The 26,523-nt window shown below is 49.2% G+C and overlaps 2 protein-coding genes across 2 annotated transcripts; one reads left to right on the top strand and one right to left on the bottom strand.

The window, feature by feature from the left end:
- Positions 1-658: 658 nt before the first annotated feature.
- ABL2 (ABL proto-oncogene 2, non-receptor tyrosine kinase) lies at positions 659-16,730 on the top strand. Its single transcript, XM_042819391.1, has 11 exons — positions 659-764; positions 3,275-3,445; positions 4,104-4,399; positions 4,646-4,918; positions 5,672-5,756; positions 7,019-7,196; positions 7,289-7,473; positions 7,746-7,898; positions 8,387-8,476; positions 9,658-9,831; positions 10,914-16,730. The coding sequence occupies exons 1-11, from the start codon at positions 659-661 to the stop codon at positions 12,602-12,604; spliced, it is 3,402 nt and encodes a 1,133-aa protein (XP_042675325.1). The 3' UTR covers positions 12,605-16,730.
- TOR3A (torsin family 3 member A) lies at positions 16,519-22,651 on the bottom strand. Its single transcript, XM_042819392.1, has 6 exons — positions 22,366-22,651; positions 21,949-22,062; positions 21,019-21,284; positions 20,462-20,634; positions 18,688-18,812; positions 16,519-18,420 (listed from the first exon to the last, which is right to left on the bottom strand). Exons 1-6 carry the CDS (start codon positions 22,649-22,651, stop codon positions 18,170-18,172), a joined length of 1,215 nt encoding a protein of 404 aa, XP_042675326.1. The 3' UTR covers positions 16,519-18,169.
- Between the last annotated feature and the right edge of the window lie 3,872 nt (positions 22,652-26,523).

The raw sequence follows: 26,523 nt of genomic DNA, 5'->3' as shown, positions 1-26,523 counted from the left end.
AGACTGCTAGAGAACTGGGGCTGCTGAGGACTCCCGCAAACAGGTCTCATGTTTGTGACAGGCGATTTGACGGTGCCCTTTCAGAGAGCTGCCCTGAACCTTACTAGGTGAGCAGCTACGCAGCTCAGACTGGGCATGCTGTGCTGCCTCTGCTTTCTGTTTCTCTCGGAAACGCCCAGCAGCACTTTCTCTTTAAGTGCTCGTTCATCTCTTAGGTTTAATATTTTGACTCGCATCACTTCTGCTCAGTTCATGTGAATGGTACTTGTGCACTGGCATGGACGTGGAGTGGAAAAATGAATCAATGTGGGCAGTCCCCTTCACAAAGGATCTGTTTGGCAGTTTGCACAAAGGAATTTCTCCAAGGAAATGGTTTGTTTTCTTCCCAACACTTTGCTGCCCGACTCCTAGCGACACAGAGCTCTGCAGCTCACGTCAGAATTGCTTCATCTCGCAGTCCAGCCTCCGCATGCCTGGTTTGTTCAGAGCTCCCTGGGAAGCTCCACCCTTCCTAACCAAATAACCGCAGCTCCCTTGTTCCTCCTCCACCCGTAGGCTGCGCTTGCTTTTCCGTTGGCTGCCAGTACTGTCTGCACGTGGTGGCAGCCCAGCACTTCTCGTGGCAGTTAGTTGGCCTTTTGCTTGCTGTGTGGCAGGCATGATTGTGGGCACGGTGCTGTTCCAGCCCAGCTATGGCAAAGAGAACAAACTGCTCTGCTGCCTTGGCAACGATGCCTCTGAGCCTGCGGGGTCGAGCTTCACAGGTAGGATGCTTAGGGAGGTTGCAGTGTGCCCTCCTCTTCCTGTACTGCCCTGTTGGCTTAGATTACGGTGTGGGACCTCTCAGCTCTTTGTCTTATGTGGGAGCAGGACTCAGATTACCTGCTTTTATTTGGGATTATCAAAATGCTCTGTTTGTACAAGCGTTAGTGCTTCAGGAACACAGACCGTGTCAGTGCCTGATGGGTTCTGCTACTGAAGATGAGGTGTATGTTGGGCTCTCATTCTGCTCTTGAGCTGAAGAGATCTGTAATTGTAGCCTCTGTGGCACAGGGTGGGAGGCAAAATGTCTCTTGGTGGTGGTGGCTGAATAGGAAAGCATTCATGTCTGGAGGGAAGCAAAGTGTACTGTGGGAATAAAGGAGAGGAAGGAGGTGGCTGAAGCCTTGCTTGTAGAATAAATGATGAGGTAAGTTCTCAATTGTATAGGAAATGAAAGCAATCACATATGATTTATGGTTAGGCTTTGAGTCAATGTCAAAGAGAACTTCCCAGTTCACTTCCTCGCCCTTGGTGTGACCGGAGCTCCCAGGCTGTTCAGTGTGAGGCATATCCCATGTGGTGTGACTGGCTGTCTCAGCTTCCTTACTGAGCTCTTTGTGATTACTGTATTGAGCTCAGCTTTCTTATCCTTGCACATGGGATGGCAAGGATCCCACACTGCACTGAGCACCGTAGGTTATTGGGGACTGGATGCCTGTGTGCGAGCTGGGTTAGCTTGAAAAGGAATCCTAAGCCATACGTTGGTTGTGAAATAAAACAAGCGTATGTGTTTTTGTTTAAAGCTTTTGCTGTTTCAGCAGCTGTACAATTGAAAGGAAGAAGTAATTTAAACACCATTAAAGTATTTCAGAGCAGAAGAGTCGGGGTGGTTTTTGGAAGCTGCCTGCTTTTGTGTTTGCTGCTTGTAGCCAGCAGGGAAGCATCACTCAGGTTCTCTGTGCAGCACACCGGTGAGCCGCTTTGCTCAAGGCACCAAACCCCCTCCTGCCTTTCTAACATGAGGCATTGTTGGAGTATAAAGAATGTGTTATTTAATTACCATCTATTTGTACTCTATAAAGAGAGCTGGATTTGGGAACCACTGTTCTTTTCTGTTGCCACTTAAGCTGTTCCTGATGCATAATAACTGCACAAACCCGGCCCTAAAAAGCAGCAGCCATGTGCTGGCAGCACAGCGTGGTTACTCTTTATCTGACAGTCTGGGATGTTGGTAATTGCAGGTGATAGTTGAGAAGAAGAAAATACAGAAATACTGCATCTGTAGAGAATGAAGCCATGCTTTGGTAGCTGTGGCTCTGTCACTGCTGCTCTTGCTAGGAGAACCTCGATAGGGTGGCACTCTGTCATGGCTGGGAAGCAAGTTATTCGAGCAGTGTGATTACCAGAAATGCAGGCAAAAGCCACTTAGCTGTGTGTTTGGGAACAAACTAACAAACCTCAGTCATTTCCTTTCCCATGTATGTATAATAAAGCTTACAAACAATTGAACATGGATTCTGGGAAAGCCCCTACACTGAAGTTTTCCAGGCTTGAGCTCCATCACGTGGCACAGATTCGACACGTGTTTGCCTGTTACTTGGCATAGGCCTCTTCCTGTTCTGTCTCTCTGACTTCCCAACTCTCCCATCTGTGTTGCTCTCGAGCTCTTTGTTCTCTCCATGTGCCATGTAGCCTGGCTCTTGCTCACGTATGTAAGTCTCACGAGAATGTGTGGGAGCCTGGTGGGGTGGATTCTCTTGCAGCATTCTGCTTCAATACATCCTGCTCCTGACTTCTCAGACCCTCAGGAACAGGCCAGGTCTGCTTGTGGGGTGGTTTCATGAGTAGATTCAGTGAGGGGCATTGGGAACACGTGGTGGGGCAGGAACAGCCCTCGTTGTGCCTTCAGAAGCATTACTTCCATTCTTACATATATTTTTGCCCCAAGTGTAACTGCCGCGTCTTTCTTGTGTCTTTATTCTGAAATGCAGCCAGCTGCTTGTTCCTGGGGAAACCACAGTATGGATTGGAAAACCCTTTTTCCATAAAAACCTTTTCACGACTGATTCTTCCTCCCATTTCCTTGTACTAGCAAGTATGCATCATCTGAAGCAGTCAGACAGACTTGCCCTGTGTTCAGGAACACTGCTCCTAAATACCTCGTGTTATCCTTATTACTTTCTATCCTTGCCAGTTTACCACTTTATTACCACTTTGAAATGTGTCACAAATCACTACCATTCCTACTGACTCTGTTACTGTCGCATATTATTTGTCATAATTCAGTCTGTTTTGCCTCTATTCTTAACATTGCTTTCAAATCCAAGCTACTTACTTCAGCTGCAGAAACAGACTGAAATTGTAGCATTAAAAGACTTTAAAAGTTCATTACTTCACATCAAAGGGGCACGTTTTATTTCTTGCACATACTGTGCAGTGGGAGCTCTGCTCTGCTGTGCGCCAGGCTTTGATTTACTTACAGCTGTAATTTCCTCTTCTGCTCTTCCTTCAGAGGCCCTGCACCGCCCCTATGGTTGCGACGTTGAACCCCAGGCACTGAACGAAGCCATTAGGTGGAGCTCCAAGGAGAACCTGCTGGGAGCCACTGAGAGCGATCCCAACCTCTTTGTTGCACTTTACGACTTTGTAGCAAGCGGTGACAACACACTCAGCATCACCAAAGGTGAGGATCTGAGTTGCAGGGCAGCCACGGGCTGTATGCTTAGCAAGAGAAAATAGAGCCCTGCTGTTGTTCCATTGGAAAGAGTGAGCGCAGTTAGGAATTATTCTTGAACCAAGGATTACAAGCCTATGGTCTCTCTCTCTTGTGTTGGAGAGACACCTGCTGGGCAGTTCTGGTACTGGTACACCTTGGAGTAACTGGCCAAGGATCTGACCCATGTACATCCAGGCTGCCCAGCTCCCTGGCTGTGAGGCAGAGGAGAATCTTTACATTATTGGTGATACAGAATTCAGGAGCTTTCAGCTGCAGCCAAATCAAGAATTAAGAATGTCACAGAAGAATTTCTGTTTAGGAAGTATATCAGAATATGCCCTTCTGCACAATTGTTAAAAAAACAAATGCCACATCAGGCTTCAGGATGGAGACAAACCTCGTTCTTCCAAGAAAAAAGGAAAACACTTATCTGATCTAAAATGTGGACTGCAAGAAGCTCTGTGAACTTATTGTTTACATTGCAGTAAATTTGGCTGAAACTTTACTCATAAATACTTTGCGTACACCAACAAACAAGGGTTAGTCAGCTGGTGGGGAATGTCTCTTAATGAGACCCAGTAGATCATATTGTGCTTACTTTGCTTTTTTCCCCCCTGGCTCGTAGGTGAGAAGTTGCGAGTCCTGGGTTACAACCAGAATGGTGAATGGAGTGAGGTACGTTCGAAGAATGGGCAGGGCTGGGTACCAAGCAACTACATCACACCAGTGAACAGCCTGGAGAAGCACTCGTGGTATCACGGGCCGGTGTCACGCAGCGCAGCAGAGTATCTGTTGAGCAGCCTCATCAATGGCAGCTTCCTGGTTCGTGAGAGCGAGAGCAGCCCAGGGCAGCTGTCCATCTCGCTCAGGTACGAGGGCCGTGTTTACCACTACAGGATCAACACCACCTCCGATGGAAAGGTAAGGATTTCTGCACGGCGCTGTGGGGAAAGGAAATCTAGCTGCCTTCTGCAGGTGAAAATCGCGCAGAGGAACATTCATTTGCTCAACCCAACTGAGAACAAGTGCTCTTAACATCTGCTTCTGTTGCCGTTTTTGTTTTCTCTTCCAAATCTGCCGGAATGTTTTTACTGTGTCCATTTTCCAGCACAACTGAAAGCTCTCAGCAGCCTTTACCTAAGCAGATTCCTGATTCGTTCCTGACAGGTGTACGTGACAGCAGAAAGCCGTTTCAGCACGCTAGCAGAACTAGTGCACCATCACTCCACGGTAGCAGATGGATTGGTGACGACTCTGCATTACCCAGCACCCAAGTGCAATAAGCCCACTGTGTATGGAGTGTCCCCCATCCACGACAAGTGGGAGATGGAGCGGACTGACATCACCATGAAGCACAAACTCGGGGGAGGGCAGTACGGCGAGGTGTATGTTGGTGTCTGGAAGAAATACAACCTCACTGTGGCTGTGAAAACATTAAAGGTGAGTTATCAGATTGTTGCACACTGTTAATTTGGTCAGCGTTGACGATAAGTAGAAGGAAATTGTAACTTCTTCAGTTATACCACCCACTGATAGGACTTTCTGAAAACGGAGCGTGCTGATCTGTATAAAATCCATGCTTTGAGAGTAGCTTTGCAGAACAAAGATAGCTTGTTGAGATTGCAGCAGTGCAGGGAGCTTAGAAACAGCTTGGAATTTTGGCCCAATGGGCTCCTGCAGGAACTGCGTGTCCCAGGCAGGCCTGGAGGCACGGTTACCACTTCTACTTCCCTCAGAAAAGCTGTGGAAGCTGTAAGAAATCAAAGGTGTTGGAAGTGCGTTCCTACAACTTCTCCCATCTTTCTGGAAAAATGTAGCTCCTCCATTTGTATTTCTCTCAGAGCCTTCTGTTTGTTTCAACGTGACTGCTGTTAACATTTCAGGTACCCCCCCCACCTAAAGAAGGAAGATTTCAAGTTTAATTTTTACAGCTAGGCAGAACGAAGTGACTTTCAGAGTCATCTTTTCTCCAGCCACAGTAGATACCTAGTTGGTAGAACCTAGTGCTTTCCAGGGGCTGCACATCTGTTATTTGGCTGTGCTGCAGGCCAGCTTTTCAGGGCTGTTATGACATTTTTGCTTTAGTAAAAGCCAAAACATCAGAATGGAGATAAGGATACCATTCAGCTAGAGTGTGTAGCGTTGAGCAGACCTTGGTCATGAAGATAAATCTTCTCTTCTGTGTTTGTCTAGGAAGATACCATGGAGGTGGAAGAGTTCTTGAAAGAAGCTGCTGTGATGAAGGAAATCAAGCACCCAAATCTAGTGCAGTTATTAGGTTAGTGAAATACCTTGATCTTTCTGTTCTTATTCAGGTTTCTGCCAAAATGTATCCATCTTGTTGAAAAAGAGTGGCAGATTTATTGACATGATTTTTTGAATCGGGTCAGGTTATGGGGCGGTATTTTTGACTGCTTTCTCCTTCATATGGCAAAGCTGAGCTGAAACGCCAGTTCTAAATGAAACATCAAATATTGTCACATTAGTGACATGACTTTGCTCTTGGGACACTGTGTAAAGTTAGCAGTATCAAACTCCTGTTAAACTGTGCCATTGATTTTAGCCATTCTCCTGGATTCAGTTATCAGTGAAGACACATTCCTCTTCTACTCAGTTGAAGTAGCCTTACAGAAGTATATACAAAGATTCTTAATGAGACATTTTAAAGCTTTACTGGTGGTTAGCTCCATCTGGACTTTTGCTGTCTTTGGGAGCAAAGCTGTCAAGCCAAGCCTAGGATGAAAGGAGAAATGTGAGGAATGTGAAGGATGTTAATAATGTCATCTATTTTATACCCATTTAAAAAATGGACACAGATGAAGTGGTCACCCAGCCCTGGCTGCTTCCAGACTAAAACAGTTTCTCATTAGAGATGCATTTTTGCTCCTGTATGTGGGTAATGGTATCAGCACACACCCAGCAGCGCTGCAGTGAGAGCTCACAGAGATCTGATATGAGTATCCTGTTGCCTTCCTCCTCCACTCTGACATACTTTGTGCATAACTGCAATGGCTGTAGCAAGGAATAATCTGAGCAATGTGTGAGAATGCTGCTTTAGGAGCAGGTCCCACTGCTCTGATCATCCCTTACCCACTAGCATACACAGGAGTGCTTTGCATTACTCTGTCGTGACATTCCAGCCTGGAAGGTACCCACTTCCAGTTGGCCACTTTTCAGCTTTAAGAGAAGAGGGAAAGGAAAGTAAATAATGGGTGTTCAGAACATGTCCTGTTCCATTCTGTAACCCTCCCAAATAACAGTGTGTGGTATGTATATGTATAGTACACATCCTTTATGCATAACATATAGGAAAAGGGGACCTTTGGTAGACAGATTTCTCATCATCCGTGGATGGATATGTAAATAGAAGCAATGAACTTTAAGCTGGGCTGCACTGATCAGCTCTTGTAGACTAAAGGCCTGGATTTTCAGAGAAACTCTCATTGTTAGAGACTGCAAGAAATGGGAATTAAATCAGGCATACTGGTAAGCTAGGGAAGAACCAGCAGCTTTATTCACATGCCTTCTCCTCACTGCTAGGTGTGTGTACCCTGGAGCCCCCCTTTTACATCGTGACAGAGTACATGCCATATGGGAACCTGCTTGACTATTTACGGGAGTGCAACCGGGAGGAAGTGAGTGCTGTTGTGCTGCTCTACATGGCCACTCAGATATCCTCTGCCATGGAGTACCTGGAGAAGAAGAACTTCATTCACAGGTGGGTAAGATGGCATTGAGAAGCAGAAAGGGACAAATTCCACAAAGACAGGACTGTGTTTAAACGCCCTATGTGCTTTCTTCTTCATACAGGGACCTGGCAGCACGGAACTGCTTAGTTGGAGAAAACCACGTGGTGAAGGTGGCTGACTTTGGCTTAAGCAGGCTGATGACTGGAGATACCTACACAGCTCACGCTGGAGCCAAGTTCCCAATCAAGTGGACTGCTCCTGAGAGCCTGGCCTATAACACCTTTTCCATCAAATCAGATGTGTGGGGTAAGAAAACTCCACTTCACTGTTACGTTCTGTTTCATTCTGGTTTTTAATTTGCCACCCTGGAGAGTAAAGTGTGTTCTGGCCTGGGCAGAAAACCCCTGGGAGGAACATGCCAGGTCACAGCTTCACATATTGTTAATGTCTTCAGCTAGGCTGGCCTGAAGAATCTGCAGCAAAGAGGTTCTGCCTCTAGCTGCAGCCAAGGCCAAAATGTAAGAGCATACCATACGGGCAGTCTTGTGACCAGGAGTTTTATTTTCTTCCTTCTGCAGCCTTTGGGGTGCTGTTATGGGAAATTGCTACCTATGGGATGTCACCGTACCCAGGCATTGATCTCTCTCAGGTGTATGATCTGCTGGAAAAGGGCTACCGGATGGAACAACCGGAGGGATGCCCTCCAAAGGTTTATGAACTGATGAGGGCCTGTGAGTATCTTCTTCCAGTTTGGGGAACAAAGCCTGGCAGGGGTAGGAGAAATCTGTAGTCAGCTCCTAAGTCCTTACTTCTTAGATGCCATTTTGTTAGCTTATGTGGAAAAGTCCCTGTCACCTGAGACATACCTGGTCAGTGATGCAAAGTGAGTCTGGTCTCCAGGGAACAAGAACTCTCAAAAACTGTCATTGCTGATTACAGCTAGGTAGCTTTTGTGGCAAATTGTACTGTCACTTGTAAGCAGGACTCTTAATATGGAATCACCAAAAAAGAAGGAAATTCTACTTAGCAAACACAGCACCTCTGCAGGAGACAAGCTGCTGACAGGGTCGCACAAACTCATCCTCCAAGTGTGCTGCTTAGCATCTGCCACAAAGAGCTCTCTAACACTGCATAACAAATTTTTAATCTACTAATGAAAGACAGAATAACAAATTATCTCCCACCTGTTACAGACTTACCCTGCTTTCTCACACTGCAGGTTGGAAGTGGAACCCACCAGACCGACCTTCCTTTGCTGAGACCCACCAGGCTTTTGAAACCATGTTCCACGACTCGAGCATCTCGGAGGGTGAGAGCACCTGTTGTTTTGTTTCTGAGCAGTGGTAGTGTTTATCCCCCAGAGTGCTGTCTCTTAAGCACGGGCTCTTAAAGCTTATCTGCTTGCTGTGGAGGCTGTGATGAGGCTTCGTCCTTTACTTCTTATCCTTATGTCTGTAAATACATGTCTTACTCCTAGCACAAATACTTAATAAACTTTAGATGTGTCAGTGCAGAGACAGCACAGTAATTAACTTGAATACCAAGATAACAAGGAGTTTGCCTAGAGAATATTGTCTCTTTTACGAGAGGAATCCTCCCAGACTAGAGGAGATAGGAATAGCGAGTGATGCGAGGGGAGAGAGAAAGATGCACACATGCCACATTCTGTTTCTGATTGCAGAAATTAATGTAGTGAAATACCACTCTGTCAGCTTTTACTTAAAAAGTCTGCCTCAATATCTGGATTTTCTACTTAGCTATTTTTTTAGGAGAAAATCTATGCAACTCAACTTTCAAATCTGGTCAGCTAGGAGAGGTGTGATATGAGGCAAAGGAGCACAAATTCTTTCAGCATCTCTAATTCTGAAATCAAGTATGAAAATCCACGCACTTCCCTGCTATAGAAAAATCACACCAGATGAAATTCTAGCAGGGAGGATCTGTAACAGGCACATCAAGGGACAAACAAACAATAACCTGGGGCTGTACAGGAGGGGTTTTTTGGTTAATGCTTTTAAATCATATACCTTGTGTTGATATTGAGGAGGAAACATGAAATCTTCATTTCTAATAGAGATGTGCAGTGTTTTGCCTCAAAGCAGCTTATGTCCAGAGTCAGAAAGGATGCGACTTTGAGGCAATTAACAAGAGGCACCTTATTTAGAAGGGAAGAAAATGCATTCATTGCAAACTTTAGCACTTGAGCAACCTTAACCCAGCAAAGAGCTAGATATGTACCAGAGCCTCACTTGTGCAGATCCTACCACCATTTTTGGATGGATTTACAAAGATGCAAGTTAGTTTGACTTCCATTTGTAAAACGTGTTTTACCCTAAGCACCTCTGAATTTACAAAAAGCTAAAGTTACAAACTTCTTGCGTTCTCAGTCGCGTCTTCTTGCTGGTCTGGGATTGCAGTAGAGATCCATGTTTTATTTTCTTCTTCTTCTGGATTTGTTCCAACTATTCCACTTCCTGTTCCTCCTTACAGAGGTAGCAGAGGAGCTTGGAAGAACAGCCTCCTCCTCATCCATTGTTCCTTACCTGCCCCGGTTGCCCATGCTTCCCTCCAAGACAAGAACACTGAAGAAACAGGCAGAGAACAAGGAGAACATTGAAGGAACACAGGATACCCTGGAGCATTCAGCATCCAGCTCCGCACCAGGTATGAGCTCCTGGGCACTCATACTGAGGCTGTGTGTTCTGGTGTAGATCTGCTCCCAGTGTAAATTGTCAGACAAGCAGAAGAGAACAGAACATCCACCAAGTGGAGATCTTTCAACCAAGTATCCTGCCAGGACGGTCTGTAAAAGTTCACATTCTAGACAAGATACGATTAACGGTGTTGGCTTCTTTCAGTTTGTAGCCTGTCTGCAGGACTTACGTTGTTACTGTGGCAGGAGAGGCAGGGCTGTGGATACTCTTCCTGCATTAGTGAGGTGGAGAGATCGGAATGGTGGCAGATTTGCTCCCTGAGGGAGCTGAGGGATGAGATGACTCTTGTTCTTCAGTACAGGTGTCACTTCTCATTCCTGAGAAGGCAGAGGAACTACTCCTGACAACTGAGATGATGTCTGCAGGCACAATTCCTTTGGGTCAAGCAGACTTCTCCATTCTGCTCTTGGTTTGCAGAACAAAGAACCCAAATGTTGGGACATGAAGCAGTTCTGTGGCAAATATGTATGTGGGGCTCCAGCTTTCTTCAGCCTTACATAAGCTGGAACTCAAGTTAACTCTCATCCAGCCAAAGTGTTCTAGGCTGGTGCTTTGAGCAGCAGTGTCATGAGGGCTGTTTGCCAGCCTATTTGCTAGTAACTAGTAAACACTGCAGCTTTTACAATGTCCTTTTAGTAAATTTCATAACATTTTTTTAATTTTAAATTTAACTAAATTTTTAAGATAACAGCTTTCAAACAGAAATTGACAATACAGCAAGAGATTTTCTTTTATACTTTGCAGTATCTGGGGAGGGAGAAAAGAACTACAGCAAGGGGGTAAGAAACTGAGAGAAAAGAGCAGCTTCACTTTCTCCTGACCTTCTCCTAAATTGCCTCCCGAGACAACCGACAGGTCACACACGCACAATGTTTTTAAATCAAAAGCTCAAAAATAGAAGTGCCACCTTCCTTTCTCAGTCTTTCTCTGCAGATCCTGTGTAACTGAAATGTTGGGCCCTTACAGCCCTCTGGAGGATAGGGAGGTGGAAATTGAAATAGATTTTGTAGATTCATTCTTGTTTCTTCCTAGGTTTAATCAGAAGCACACAGCCAACAAGTGGGTCTCCCGCACTGCCTCACAAGCAGAGGGACAAGTCACCCAGCAGCCTGCTGGAGGATGCCAAAGAGACCACTTTCACCAGGGACAGAAAAGGCGGCTTCTTCAGCTCCTTCATGAAGAAGAGGAATGCTCCCACACCTCCCAAGCGCAGTAGCTCCTTCCGGGAGATGGAGAATCAGCCCCACAAGAAATACGAGTTAACGGGTAACTTCTCATCTGTTGCTTCCTTGCAGCACGTGGATGGGTTCGCTTTTGCTCCCACACAGCAGGACGCAAACCTGGCACCACCCAAGTGCTACGGTGGGGGCTTTGTGCAGAGGACCTTCTACAATGATGATGGCACTGGTACCAGCAGCGGTGGGGGTGTGAGCACTGGTGGGGGGTGGTCTGGCATCACAGGTTTCTTTACACCGCGCCTGATTAAAAAGACGCTGGGTCTACGACCAGGAAAGCCCGCTGGCAATGAAGAAGCATCAAAGCCTTTTCCGAGGTCGAACTCTACATCTTCCATGTCCTCAGGGCTTCCAGAGCAGGATAGAATGGCAATGACCCTTCCCAGGAATTCCCAGAGGTCAAAAATCCAGCTGGAACGGACAGTGTCCACCTCCTCTCAGCCTGATGAGAACACAGGGAGGGCAAATGACCTGCTGCCCAAAAGGTTTGAAGAAGGTTCTGCTTTGACCAGAGAAAGACCAAAAGCAAAACTCTTGCCAAGGGGTGCCACAGCTCTCCCTTTCCGAACCCCATCGAGTTCAGAGGAAAAGGAGATGCCAGGGCTAGCAGCAACTCTTAAAAGCAAAGAAAAGAACAGCGGCCCTCGGCAAGGGGCCCTCGAGGATGGCGAGAGACCAGGGTGGTCCTCTCCAGTAAAGGCTGCAGCAATACTTCCAACCACTCACAACCACAAAGTGCCAGTCCTAATCTCACCCACTCTAAAACACACTCCAGCAGATGTGCAGCTCATTGGCACAGACTCTCAGGGTAATAAATTTAAGCTCTTATCTGAGCATCAGGTCACTTCTTCCGGCGACAGGGACCGGCCCAGACGGGTAAAACCAAAGTGTGCTCCACCTCCACCACCAGTGATGAGGCTCCTACAGCAGCCAGCCGCCTGCTCGGATGCAGCAGAAGAGCTCAGCAACGCGGCGGGAGCGCAGCACGGGCTGGAGTCAGGGGAAGGGAGTAAGAAGGCAGCAGCAGCACCTGTCGGTGGGAAATCCGGGAGGCCCATGGTGCCTCCACCTCAAGTGCCTCTGTCGTCGTCTTCCACCTCCCCAGTGAAAATGGCCAATGGCACAGCTGGCGCAAAGATAGCGTTAAGAAAGACCAAACAGGCAACTGAGAAAATCCCAGCAGATAAAATCAGCAAGGAAGCATTGCTGGAGTGCGCCGATCTTCTCTCGAGTGCCATCGCTGAGCCAACACCAAACAGCCAGCTGGTGGACACAGGGCATCAGCTGTTGGATTACTGCTCAGGCTACGTGGACTGCATTCCGCATACACGCAACAAATTTGCCTTCCGGGAAGCCGTGAGCAAACTGGAACTCAGCCTGCAGGAACTGCAGGTGTCCTCAACAGCTGCTAGCATCCCTGGGGCAAACCCCGTCCTTAATAACTTATTGTCGTGCGTCCAAGAAATCAGCGATGTGGTGCAAAGGTAGCTACTGTCAATCTGGGTAAGAGAAATACACGTGGGGTGGGGGGGACTCTTTTCTGTACTGATGCTTTCAAAAGGAAAGACTGATACTTGAGTATGTGAAGTACCTCAGATCACTGAGTTCTCACGTTTACAAGTTCATCTCAGAAAATGGGGATGGAGAGGGTAGATTCAAGCTGTAAGGGGCAGAACATCAAGTATTTGTCCCTACCTTGCCGGTCTGATCTGCTCAGTTTGGCAAGGCAAGGAAGATCCTTGCTCCTCCCTTTGACAGACAGGAGAATCGATGGCAGGTTCTCGCTCTGGGAAGGACGGTCTGGCAGCCAGAGTACTGGAGTGGCTGCCGGCCCCTTGGCTGTACAGATGCACCCCATCAGCACTAACACACGCTTTTGGGCTCCTGACAAGGCGAGGAAGGGCCCCGGGGCTCTGCTGGTACCAGCTGCTGAGCAGTCCTGGCTGGGCAGCTCTGAAGGAGCAGGCTGTGTGCAGCTGGGGGCAGGTCTAATGCACTGACAGTATTCAGAGCTGCTGGAGGTGGATGCACTAGCCTCAGTGGCTTACTTCCACAGTGCTGTTGCTGCTGTAATGAGAACTGCAAAGTTAGTTAATATATGAAATTATCCCTTTTCCCTCCTGTCCACCTCATCTTCCACATGTTCTCGTCTTCATTGTAGCTGAGGCATCAGGAATGCTGGGCAGACTTACCACTGGAATTACCCCCTTCCCACCATACTGCCTTCACACAGTTGATTCCTATTTCTAGTGGTCTAGCATGAGTGCTGCTTGATGGTCGTTGGTTGTTGTGAGTAGTTTGGGGCTCTTACAGAACTTGCCAGTGTTAATGGGACGGGGTGGGGTGTTTTTTGTTTTTTTTCAAAGCTCTAGGTTGTTTTTAACTCCTGTTACCAGGTTGACTCCCCAGTTCAGTTTCAGCACCTTGAGGCCCAGGGGAGGCAAGGCAGAACCTCTGCCACCAGCAGCCCCTGGCTGCAATCAGCAGGCAGTGCTGGAGCCAGGAGAACAGCTTGGCCTGCCTGCAGGTCTCCCCGCACCGCTCCCTCCTCCTGACACAGCACAACCACATCACAGCGCTTTCTGGGATTTGTTGCTTACCAATCTTGCAGGCTTCCACTATCTGGGAGCGTGAAGGTGACTATGTATGTCAACACGAGTCACAGCCCTCTTTTTTTAGTTTATGTATTTTGACAACTGGACCAGAATCTTCTGCTGTGTAAACTGCATTCTGCCTGAAACGTGACAGAAGCGTTAGGGCTTCTTGGAGAGCTCCCACTATGGTATGGTCTCTGCTGGTCTACTGACAATCCCAGAAGGCAGGCAGTCATGTGGCTGGTCTCCTTCCATCCTGGTGCTGTTGGTTGACTGTTATGGCCTCAAAAAGCTGGTGTTCTGTGCATGTGCACAGCTCCCTGAGAGTTAAAGGACTGGCAAGTACAGAGACCTCAACTACTTGCTGGTTAGAGAGAAGAAGCAAACAGGCCTGATACCTGCATCCAAATACCCGTTACCCTGCATGCTGCTGCTCACTTCACACTGTTTGTGATGACACAGGATCTGGCTTGCTTTGCACCTTAAATCTTTTTTTTTTTTTTTTTTTTTTTTTTTTTTTCTAAAATGCTTTTATAACTTGTTTTTAAAGCGTGACTGTGCTGCTTTTAGGTTGAGCATTTAGAGTTGAGCTGGAGCACAGGTGTGAATTCAGATGGTCGGCACTCAGGCATTCCTTGTCTGCCTCCAAGCATTGCCCTGTTGGTGCTCAGAAGCAGGCTGGACCTCTTGGCTCATGCCACTGTTGTTTCCATGGAGCAAGGTGAGGTGTGGCCTGAACCATTCTTAGTAATGTGCCCGTGTCTGAGAATCCTCATATTATTGACTAGTCTGTGGTAGATAAAGTTGTGTGTCACGCTGCATGAATGTGCACCAGTGGAGCAGTATGCGAGGTGAAATGGACCACGTGTGCTTCACTGTCAAAGTGGGTGAGATAATGAAAAAAACCAAACAGTCCTTCCACCCCATTCAGTAGGTGTTAAGGTGAATGAATCGTTCCTACAAGTCGGCAAGCTGATCCCTTTGTGGGTTAGTCATCCTTACCTCGTGGCACCAAGCCCACCTGGAAGAGCCTGCTGTCTCATTCTGTGAGATTTCCAGCTTGTCCAGGATCTACTCTGGGTCTTGCACTTCAGCTGCAGGTCCCTGGGGCAGTTATTCAGCAGGAAGGCAGAGCACCTAACAGTTATCTTGTAGACTTTACTGAGGGCTTTTGTGGTTTACCTTATCTGCTTCAGTCATCTTTATTGAACATGTGCATCACTGCACACCAAATTAGCTGCCTTTGGAAAGCTGACCCGTAAAGGGAAAAAATCTTAAGGCGTTGCTTCACGTTGCCTTCTTAACAATCAGGAGGAGTGCAAGGGTATGAGAGCTTTCTTGGTGTCAGAAAGGCTGGTCCTGTTTGCCCTGCAGACAATCGTGTGGTTTCATCACTGTACTGCTTTTCAGCCCAGTAAAAGCCGACTGGAACTGAAGTGGTTATTCTCAGGGGAAAGGTATTTTAACCAGAACGTTTTAAAAGTGTTATTCCAGTTCTGCTGAGTATTTTAAAAGAAGCTTTTTAAAATTTATTTTTTCCTGAATGTAGGTCTTCCAGAAAAGCTCCTGCAAAAGTGATAGAATAGCAAACAATTCCTGGAATTTTTAATTAATAGAACACACCCCTTTCCACTCTTTCATACCCTGCTTAAGAAACAAACTGTGCCCCTGCAAAGGGCTGGCTACCCTGCCCATGTCTGCTTTCTTTGAGTGCCGCCTGTTTTTCCTCCCCCCCAGAGGTAGCTGGCAGGGACACAGCTGTGGGCAGTTAGAAGAAGCAGAATTCACCTGCTCTCCCAGGATCACAAACGGTTGAGGCAGCTTCTCTCCCACCACTATTACAGGTCCTTTCCCTCTGCTAGATTTGCCTTTCTGTTCAGCCTTAAAGGTCTCAACCGTAGCAGCTTCTCTGCTTTCAGCTTTGCACACAGTCTGTGTCAAGTACTGTACGGATGGCAAAGCCCCGTTACTTCTTCCAGTGAAGAGCATCTCTTGCTCCAGCCTTTGTGGATAAGACAACCTCCTCTTGTGTTTCCTTTCTTCACTGCTGTGAGAAGGCCTCGTGTGGTAAAGATGCAAATGCAGCTGGGCTCTCCAACTTGCACTACTATGGCCTAGAATTGAAGGCAGTCATCTTTGCAGCAGGGGTGGCAAACCGTAGGGACCTGGTGATGGCAAGCTCAGAGCCCAGAGCAAGGCAGTGGGGGGAATTTCTCTCCCTAGCTCCCAGGGGAGCAGCCGACCCGCAGGTGCAGCTTTCTGCACTGTATGCCCTTCTTAACCCTGGGCGCAGTGCACTTGGCTGGCTGGGTTGGCAGCACACTACTGGCTGGCTGTTCTTCTCACCAGTGCTGGCAGGACTGAATTAAAAGCTTTGGTTTTAGGACTGCATCAAACAGCTGGGAGAGCAGAGCTAAACAGAGCAGCACTCCTGATGCAGAACACGGGGCTGTTCTCTCTGTTCCTTATCCTCACAGAAGAGGCTTCTCCTGAGCACCACTGGCCCAGTGTCAGCAAGGAGCAGCTGGTGTAAGTGGCCCGTGGGCCCTGGGGTACTCTCAGGCCCGGAGCTTAGAACAAACCCTCAGCCTGTTCCCTGGTGGGAGGAAGTGACAGCTTCTGGGACGTATCTGCAGTACCTGCAGAGTGAGATATACCTGTACCAAAGGAGGTCATCTTCCCAGCACGGCTGCTGTGCACGAGGGTGTAGAGCCCGCTCAGCATGGCATGCTGTGGGCATCAGTACTGAACTCACAGAGGGCAGGAATGGATTAAAATCAAACACATTAATCACCAATCACTCTACAGTGTTGTCAACTGTTTTGTTTTTAATTGTTATTGTAATATATTTTGGTTGTTTTTCTAATTTAATTCTCTCACTATCGTCTGACTGTGAACTGCGAACAGTGTTAAACTTGATGTAAATAAGGCCCTCAGAAGGGCCTCTTTGCCTGTCGTTCCACAAAGTTTTGCCAATTTGCATTTTGTTTTAAATAAAGGTTGCAATATTTTATTGGCAAAAAAAAAAAAAAAAAAAAAAACCTTGCCTAGACATTGCTTTATTTATCTAAAGCATGTTTTAACCTGCACTGTACTGTACTCAAAGCCAGTTAACTCAAAAAACCAAAACTTTGCTGACCTCACGCTGGCTTACACAAGTGACCAAGCAGATCAGCTGGTTGTAAAGCAGAGCCTGAACTGTGCTGTTCTGCAGGGCTGCATCCTCACTGAAGAGCTGCTTTCCCTCAGGCACCTCTGCTGTTCCCAGGACTGATGTGTGTGATGAAATGACCACCCATCAACCAACTCTGAGCAATGCCTGATAAAAGTAGACCTAGCACTTAGGTCCAGCCTCAAGTCAGCAGCCAGGCTGAAGCTAACTTGGTACAGAGAGAAGGAAGACGAGCAGCTCCCTGGCTCACTGCTCCCTGCCTTAGACCACACAGCCTCATTAGATCGGCGACCTCAGAGGCTGCAGAGCAGTGCTCAGCCTGTCCCTGGAGTTGTGCTGCTCATCACTGGCACTGCTGAGAGGTTCCAAGCTTAAAATAGATCAAAGGTCCGCTCATGAGGTAGCTGAGCCGTCCTTGGCAGCTGCTGATTCACCTCACCGTGCAGCAGCTGTGTTGGAAGGGAGTTTTGACCTCGAGGTCACAAAGTGATTCTTCTATCACTGTTGAAATATTTTGGTCCATTCTTATCACCTGGCAAGTACCCAGACAGCAAACAGCCCCTTGGTGTAGTAATGCTGATACCAGCCAAAACCCCACAGCATGCAACATACTGGGGGGGGGGAAACTATCTTATTCCAGCTCTGAAAACCAAAATTCAACTGCAACCTGTTCTTTCACCCTCTGTCCTCCTCATCTGCCCTTTGCCCGTGTCTGTCTCTCCCCAAACCAGTTCCTGCAATGCAGCAAACATGCTCTTCACCAAACGGCTCAGGGAAATGATTCCAGCAGGAGCTCACCTCATCCCACAGCTGCTTCCATGGAACAAAGACCAAGAGAGGGGAGAGAAGGTCACTCCAAAGGAAAAGGCTGTAGGTTTAAAATCTCCAGTGGAGATGAAGCAGTCATTTTCTGTATGTGACTGAGGAAGCTGTGGACAGGGATGAGGCCGTGGCTTGTGCTGGATCAGTCTGGCCTGGGCCTTTGCTTACTGGCAACAAACTGGCAATATCCCACTCACATGAGACTAAGCATCTATCAGCACAACCGAACCACTGCTTCAGGGTAGGAGGAGGGAGTGAGAAACACCACGTGGACTTAAAAACCCAGCCGAGCTCAGCCTGCTGGCACCCCAGCTGCACTTCCTTCCCTGTGAGCAGCCCTCAGAGAAATATGGAGTTCAGTTCCTGCCCCTGTGCAGGGGTGATCTGCTTGCCTGACCTTGTGCAAGAAGAGCAGCTCCTGGTGTACGGAATCAGCTTCACCAGGGATGTAGTCCCACCTGGTGTTCAAGGAAGGAAGTAATTAATGCGCTGTGATACAGATTTACAGCCTTGTGCAGAGAAAAGCTTCTCCTCCTTGGGGACAAACACCATCATCCTGGCAACCTCATCAAGGGCTGCCTCTGTGTAGGGAAGTCCACGGGCCAGGAACGCATCCCGTGCGCAGAGCTTCACGTGGTGGTACTCCAGAGGTAGGAATGGCACAAAGAAATCAACCAGGTTCTCTTCAAGGAGATGGCTGCGGGCATAACCGTTTTCTGCAGCAAAAAGCAAGACAAAGCAAACTTCAGCCACCCGAGAGCTGGCAGTTCTGGGGCTGAAAGGGAGCAAGACTGGCTCAGCTCCTCTTCCGATGTGCCTTGCTGCCATGCTCACTAGGCTGAGCTATGTGGAAGAAGGGAAGGGTACATCAACACTCTTCCAGATGTTCCTGCAGCACAAAGCTCATAAAAAAGCCCCAGCCTGGTGCTCAGGGGCAGGTTTGCGACTGGGAAGGCTGCCTGCTACAGCGGCCCGGCTCCTACCTGCAAGCTGCAGCATCTCCAGCTGCAGCTGTTGCTCCAGGAGCTCCACAGGAATCTCCTCTCGTGCCCGTCCAGCTCTCCAGAAGTCCAGGGTGACCTCATTGATGGCACTGCCACCAATATTGCTGCAGACAGAAGAGAAGTCACTCCACCATGCTGCCAGGCTCAAACTGCTCAGAGCTGCCAGCAGCCTCCTCTATAGGCAGAGCTCAGCAGTTCTGCTTACAACAAAGCAACCACTGTGCCCAGTCAGCACCTGAAACATTCACCCAGATGAATGGTGTTCTGAAGGAATCTGTACAGCATCTTCCATCTTGCCAACCCAGGCCTGGGGCAGCTGCTTGCTCTTCCACATGGGGCCAGGAGCCAATGGAAACTCTGCTTCTGTCAGTACCCTGCCCTGTCTGGGAAGCCACTGACCCCTCAGGTGACACTTGGCTCCACAGCAAACCCTCAGTAAGCCACTGCCAAGTCCAGGCCAGAGGACAGAGAACATGGCAGGAGTTTCATGAGAAGAAAATGGCCAGGACAGGGACCTTGCCTGGTGGGGGATGCAGGGTCCAGGCAGCCACCAAGGCTCCCAGGACAGCCCCCACACCTCAGAAGGCAGCCCCTGGTCTCAGCGCCCTCCCACCAGGGAGCTGGTGATGCTGGGAACCAGCTGTGGTTGCCCAGAGATGGGGAGGAAGCCTTGTCCTTGGAGACACCCAAGGTCAGGATGGATGAGGCTCTGAGCACCTGACTGACCTGTAGGCATATCTGTTCACTGCAAGGGAGTTGGGCCAGATGACCTTTAAAGGTCCCTTCCAACTCTAATGATTTTGTAATTCTATGTGAGGTACTTGGGTCTCATACCTATCTTTCCTTGTGTGTCAGAAACTACAGACACATTCCACAGATAGTGGGAAGGTAAAATGAAGAAGCCATCACCACCTCCCTTTGCCACCTTGCCAGCACAGCTCATACCCATCCTAATCCCTTTGGCTGAGCAGTGGCCATTTGCTCAAGCCCAGACACAGCTGCAAATCCAGGCCACCTCCAGACAAGGCTGGGCCAGAGCCAGCCCTTCAACAACAGATCTGTGTCACACTGCCACCAGACATGATGAAACCCCCCCAGGACTGATTGCACACCGTTGCAGTTCATGACGCCCTGCTCTCTCTGCTTGATGACACAAAGGGGCTGACGTGGGCATAGGGCTGTGCAGCATGCCAGGTAGGTGGACCAAGGCACCACCGCACAACTGGCAGCACGCCTACTCTGCCCAGAGTGGACAGGACACATCAGGTCAGCCCTGTAGCACCAGGTCCAGAGTCAGGTCTTCTACGAGCAGAGAAGCTTCCCTAGGGAACCGCTGAGCTTGCAGGTCAGCACACTTGTCTGGATGGCATGAGGTGGAGGTACAACTTCCCTTTCAGATAGAGGGGGGAACTGAATACAGTTTCCCCACGTACCAGGCCAGGCAAGTGGGACCTCTCCACATGGCACAGGCACATCCCGTAAGGACCTGCAGTCCTGGCCGTGCTCCCTGCAGTGCAGGATCTCCCTGCTCGGTCATACAAGGTGCAGGATGACACCACACTATCTCTGAACCTCACTGGTGCCGAGGCACCAGCTCAGCTAGGCCACAGCTCCTCAGCAGCAACAAGGAAAGCTGGTCATGGAGGCAACCACCCTTGGAAGAGCTGGGCATCTCTTCCCCCACCTCTGCATTCCAAGTCCCTTATATCACACTTTCAGGAGCTTTGTGCCTCCCCACCTCTTTGGAAGTTACCTGAGGAAGAGGAAGATAGATCTCCGGTTATCTTGCTGGCCCTTGTCAGAGCGAGCCATGAAGGGCTTGATGACTTCCAGGAGGCCAAAATGAAGCTTCTCTGCCTCATCAAAGATGAACAGTGACTGCTTGCAGAGCTGCACAGTCTCACTTATCTGCTTCTCCAGCTGAACCTGCAGAACAGCGGGCAGGAGTGAGGTGCCAACAACAGGAGACAGCATAGAGACTGGGCCTACCCCAGACTCCCTCCCCTCAGCTTTTGCTGCTGAGCATAATGGTATACGGACATCCCTTTGGTGAGCTGTCCCTTTTGTACCCTTTCCCAGTTTCTTGTGCACCCCCAACCTACTAGCTGAGGGGCAGAGCTGGAAAAACAGAAAACCTTGAAGCACTGCCCACACTCAGATCAGTAATAGCACTGATAGAACAGCAGTGTTACTAGCTCTGCTTCACCCACAGACCTAAAGCACAACACAGTGCAGCTGGTACGAAAAAAAAAGAAAAAAGCAACTCCATTCCAGCTAGACCCAGTACACCAAGACACCACCAGCTCTCACCTTGTAGGAGTCCACGTACTTGTGGTGGGGGAAGTGGAAGAGCGCAATGAACACCCTGACACATTCACTCTTCAGCCCGTCCCTGTACAGGTGAGCAGCCACCATGCGGGCCACAAAGTTCTTGCCTGTGCCAGACCAGCCATGGAAGGAGAGGACCAGAGCCTTCTGAGGCTGTGGGCTCTGCAGGAACCCTCGCACTGCCCGTATGACAATTTCTTTGGCCAAGTGCTGCCCGTGGAGATGCTCATGGAGGTCCAGTTCGAGCCCTGAAGGAAATACAGCAAAAGCTCAGCCTTTACCTAGAAACCCAGTTGCCGCTGCTGGGAATATGAGAAGACATTGCACAGCAGCAAGCCCACACAGCCCTGCTGATGGGACTCACATCCAAGAGGAGCAGTGAGCTGAGTGGTGCAGGGTTAACATGGCAGGATGCTCGCAAACCCTGTGCCCTGCTCATATCTGCCACTGACTGCAAAAAGACACAGATCTTCTGCTGACTCCTTTTTTCCTTTGGAAATTGGAGAAAGCATCTGATGACTACACAGGGCTCTGAAGCCCCAGTCCTTTCTGTAGCATTTCCTGTACACCATGTCCATGTACCCCCAGCAGCCTGTACACAGAGCAGAAGTTTCAGGGATAGCAAATGAGTGACACCTGCATGGGGCTTGCACACAGGTCCTGGGACACTTTCCTGTCCCGGGGCCAGACAGATCCCTGTGCACATGGAATGCCAGATGAAGGCAGGGCTGGTGCAAACCACTGCACTGCACTGCACAGAGCATGCTTTCTTGCAGTCCAAGGACTGCAAATGAGTGACAAGAAGCAGGACTTGGCTCAGTCCCTCCTCCCCCCAGAAATGCCTTTTACATGCATCACTTGCTAAAATGGGCTTTTTAAAATGACAACAACAAAGGAAACAGCAGCACCCACCCGTGATGTTGTTGATGATCTGGCAGTCTCCTGTCTTGCAGCACTTGCCAAAACTGCAGTACCAAGCAGAGAGGATCTCCAGGTAATCCTGGCCCACCAGAGGCAAGCTCCAGCCTGCAAATGTCAGAGCAGAGACAAGCCTCATTCTCGCACTGTGCACAGGCACCCAGGTGTTCCCAAGTTAACTGCCACCCTGCCGAGGTGCAAGGAAGCAGATGGGGAGAATGATAACGAGCTGCAGCTGGCTCCATGGCAGACAGGTGCACCGGAGACAGAGCCTGGGTGAGCATGAGCAGACTTCCCTCCCCAGCACAACGCATGCTGAGCAATGGGGAGTCCCTTCCCACAGTGCTCGTGGGTGCTGGGGGGTGCAGACCCCACCACTGCTCCCCAGGCACAAGACAATTAGGAGCTTACCTGGGCCGGGGCTGGTTCTTTCCTCCTTCCCGCAGCCCTCCTGCCACACCTTGCAAGCCAGGTACTGCCAGTACTGCTTGGAGAGAGCTCCCACGGTTCCCAGCTGCTTCTTCACCGCCTCATACCTCGCTCTGCCCCACGGTGCCGCCTCCGTCACAGCGCTCTGGCGCTCCTCCAGCAGCCCCCGCTGCTTCCCACTGCTCCCCAGCCCCCCGTTGTCCCCCAGCAGCAGCAGCAGCAAGCAGCAGGCCGGCCCCAGGCAAGACAGCAGCGTGCCCCGGCCCATAGCCGCGCGGACCTCTTGCGCGGCCGGGCTGGGTGCCCGCGGGCTCCCGTCCTGCCTTCGGAGCGCCGGAGCTGTGAGCTCACTTCCTGCAGCCGTGAAATACGCGGGCCGGGGACACGACCAGCTGAGCCCAAGCGGGACGACCTGCCCCGCTGGGCCGGGCACGGCTCCTCCTCCAGCAGCACGCAGCAAAACCCGGCCCCGCGGATGGCCGCTGTGCGCGCGGCTGCAGGGACGCCGCGGGGAAGGGCGCCCAGAGCCGGGCAGCACCGCGCAGCTGCCGCTGAGCGCTCACACGGGCCGGTTTTGTTTGCGGGGATTGGATTTTCCCTGCGGCGTGCTCGGGTGCGAGTTTAGCAGGAAAACGTGGCTGCAGATGAAACACGCAACTCCAAATGCTCATGTGATGCCAGAGACACGAGGTGGGGCTTCGGGAAGCGCCCTGCCCGCCTCCGGGCTCGCCGTTCCCAGCACTCAGCTGGCCGCGTTGCTCAGCGGCGTCATTTCCAAGGGGCACAGAAATGACGAGGGGACACGAACGGACTCAGAACAGCTGCGAGGTGCTCCTGGGGACATCTGCTGGGGTTCAGCCTGCAGATCGAGGCTCTGGGAGGAAGGACTTTGGTGGCTGGCTCTGGGATGGGTTTGCTGTGTGTGTATCTATACTGAGGTTCCACTTAGTAATTCTTCCATCAGTGCATCTTTGCACACCAGTGCATGCAAACGGCAGCAGCTGGGGTGGGTTCCACGCGAGCAGCTGGGAACGAAGTTCAGATCAGCACACAACCACCACGAAATCACATCAGAGAACAGCAGTATAACTCATTACCACCAACAACCAGTTTTCTGCAGTGAGCTGCAAAAGCAATGAGCTGCACAGGGCAGCTGCGGGCTGCCAGGCCTTAGGGCTGGCTGCTCTCACTAAAGCAGGAGACTCTGGGACCCCGAGCAAAGCCTGCGTTTGGTTTTGGGAGGACATAATAGAGGAAGGGCACACTTCTGACCTCTAAAAGAGGAGCAGTCAGTGCTGTCATGCCATGTGCACAAACTCAGCTGTGCAGGGGAGATGAGAAGTGGATAAGCCACCTGTAACTTGCTACCTCATGCTGGACCCACTGCTGGTTTACTGTAAAGAACTAACAACTACATGAGTTGGTGAGCATCAGGACACCCACAACTTACCCTAACCAAGACAAGGCCGAGACGTGCTGCTTCTGATATGGACGAATGTCAAGTTCATCTTGAGTGCTCAGGAAAATGAAGTGGATCCTGAAATGTAATTCACTCATCCAGGTGATGGGGAGGATTCCAGCGCCAGCACGGCGTGGCATGGAGCACATCTCCATCTACAGGTGGTTATAAATACTGCAAATCTGCATCAGAAGGATTCTGTGTTGATTAATGTAATTGCTCCAGCTTAAAAAATTATTTGTGAGGTTAAAACCTTAACACTAGATGCTGTAACTAAAACAGAACTAACATCAGTGCACATTAAAAAAAAAAAAAATAAGCAAAATTAAAAGCACTGTAGCCACAGTGCCATCAGCTAAGGAGAGCCTATCAGAAGAGACAGGCTTCCAAGAGAAATAGATGCTCCCATGTTCCCAAAAAAGGGTTTGAAAAATAGAATAGGAAAGCTATGTCCCACAGCAACACCAGCCCCACAGTGCTACAGCACAGCTCCTGGCGTGTCACCTTCACTTAAGCGTGGCACACTGCAAGAGCTAGAGGGGAAAAGAGTCACTGTTCAGTAATCTACCAAATACACGCACCCTGTCTGACCAGGTTCTGAGGTTCAAAAGGCACTGAAGCAAAATAAGATGAAGTAACATGAGGAAAAGAAACAAAACAAAAATCCACCCTTCCTGAATAATTCAGTTCCCTCTGCAGGGCCTCAGGCAGGAAGCGATGCCCAAGGACTAGATGGGAGCGTGCAGAAGGCTGGATAAATGGCTCGTACCTGGCCTGGGAAGCACAGCACTCAGTGCCCCAGTGCAGCTGGCTGGGACTTCATTGCTTTTTTCCTCCCTCTGCTGAGTCTTGGGGGTTTGCTGTAGCAGCCTCCAGCTGCTCTCACAGCAGGAAGACAGCTGCTGGGGTTTGCCCAGTCCCAGCATAACACTGGGATGTGTGACTTCACCTCGCTGTTATTCCACAGCACTCCTGGTGAGTGACATCCATCTGATTAAAAATCCATGATGTCGAGTCAAGCTGGGCCTTACACTGCAGAACACGTAAAGAGAATGGAAGAACAGCACTGCAAAACAAGTAGTTACATCTGCCTTATTCAGCACTCCTGGCAACTCGGTGCAAGCACTCAGAGGAAAGCTTGCCATCAGGAATTTATCCTACAGCTGTATCTGCTGGATGGGGAAATGCTGAGCATCCATCCTTCTGTGGTTTGAATCAGTAAGTAAAAGGAAGATCTGGAGTAAAGGAGATCCCTGTCCCCCTTAATCTGTTTGTTCCTACAAAGTCCTGTCCCCAGCCTCCTAAAAATATTGACACTACAAAGGAGAAACAGCAAACTACCACACATGGGAGATGTGAAGAACGAACCTACTTTTTTCCCCCATTTCTACATTTTAGAAATGTACAGGGAAAGAACTTGAAAAGTGCTAGTTTTCAAAACCATTTTCTGGCTCAAAGTTTTCTTTGTGTATTCTTCTGCAAAATTGTGCTCATATAATCAGAAACACTTTAAAACCTTCCACCACTGCTAAGCCCAACTGCACCACAGCAATACGGGAGTAGTACAACAATGCTGTCATAAAAACTCTCAAGATGAACTATTTCAGCCTTTCAAAACTTAAAAGCATCTGCAATGTTTACCAGTTATTGACCTGCTTGTATACAAAGAACTGTGTCCCATTCATGGCACATGTCCCATTCTGACATCTCACAGATAGAAATAGGAGATATGAAAAACTGTCACCACGCAATGCTGGGAGCTATGAAAACCCCAGGACTGCTCCCAACAACAACAATGAAATCCCAAACCAGTTCTAACAGAAATCAGCAATGCTGAATTCCAAGCTTTCAACTGAGAAAATGCAATTCAAGACAAAGTAGGAGCTTCTGGTGGCTTAGCATGGCAATGTTGCTGATGCTCCAGGGCAGGTCAGAGACCAGTGCTGCATTTCCACAAGCACAGTGCTTTGGCCATTTCAGGGCACTCCTGTGCCCAAAGCCACGGGCCAGCACAGCTCATGCAGATGTCACAAATACACAGCAGCTCCCAGAGGTTTCCTTTGCTTCCAGATGCCAGACACTGAGAGCTGTGAGCATCCCCTCCTACCTCTGAAATGCTCATAACTGTTTTATTGTTACAAAAACAAGCTCTGAACCAGCTAGGTCAGTCCCTGTGCTCTGTGGGAACAGATCTTTGATAGCTGTTTATTTGCCCCGTCTCATAACAGGGCTTCAATAAGAGCTCAGGGAAGCCAACCACAAACGCATGCCAATTCTATATGCATCTGTTGCCAAATGAATACACACTCCTTGCTCTGTACAACAAATCCAGCCTAGTGGGACACAACCAAGACATCAGCCTGGATGCTTGGCACAAGCAGGGCTCTGGAACATGTTTTCTAAAGCTAAAAAAACAATACCCATTTTCTTCCCAAAGACCAGTTAAGCCTAGGTACGGTTTGTTTAGCATCGCTTTGGAACACTCTTCTTAAGCACAACCTTCCCTTACCAGCTCTTCCAACCAAGCTGCACATATGGCCCCACTCTTGAAAATACACTTCTGGAATAAACACCACTGATAAATATCAGTGAAGGAATAACCATGAAACACCAGCAGCAAAACAGTTCAAACATTCAACTCAGTACATGCTGGAATGAGGGGAGGGGGGCCGGCTGGGAGA

This window comes from Centrocercus urophasianus, unplaced genomic scaffold (assembly GCF_019232065.1).
Source record: "Centrocercus urophasianus isolate 14NV4802_14NV808 unplaced genomic scaffold, USGS_Curo_1.0 seq_18, whole genome shotgun sequence".
Lineage (NCBI taxonomy): Eukaryota > Metazoa > Chordata > Aves > Galliformes > Phasianidae > Centrocercus > Centrocercus urophasianus.
This window is presented reverse-complemented; position numbering and strand designations above follow the sequence as displayed.

What these genes read in the sequence shown, in the direction of transcription:
- ABL2 (XM_042819391.1), top strand. Translation starts at nt 659, where the DNA reads ATGATTGTGGGCACGGTGCTGTTCCAGCCCAGCTATGGCAAAGAGAAC. An exon ending in ACACCACCTCCGATGGAAAG is followed by an intron (nt 4,400 to 4,645) that starts GTAAGGATTTCT and finishes CGTTCCTGACAG; the next exon opens with GTGTACGTGACAGCAGAAAG. An exon ending in TGGCTGTGAAAACATTAAAG is followed by an intron (nt 4,919 to 5,671) that starts GTGAGTTATCAG and finishes GTGTTTGTCTAG; the next exon opens with GAAGATACCATGGAGGTGGA.
- TOR3A (XM_042819392.1), bottom strand. Translation starts at nt 22,651, where the DNA reads ATGGGCCGGGGCACGCTGCTGTCTTGCCTGGGGCCGGCCTGCTGCTTG. An exon ending in GATCATCAACAACATCACGG is followed by an intron (nt 21,285 to 21,948) that starts GTGGGTGCTGCT and finishes TATTTCCTTCAG; the next exon opens with GGCTCGAACTGGACCTCCAT. An exon ending in AGTACGTGGACTCCTACAAG is followed by an intron (nt 20,635 to 21,018) that starts GTGAGAGCTGGT and finishes GCTGTTCTGCAG; the next exon opens with GTTCAGCTGGAGAAGCAGAT.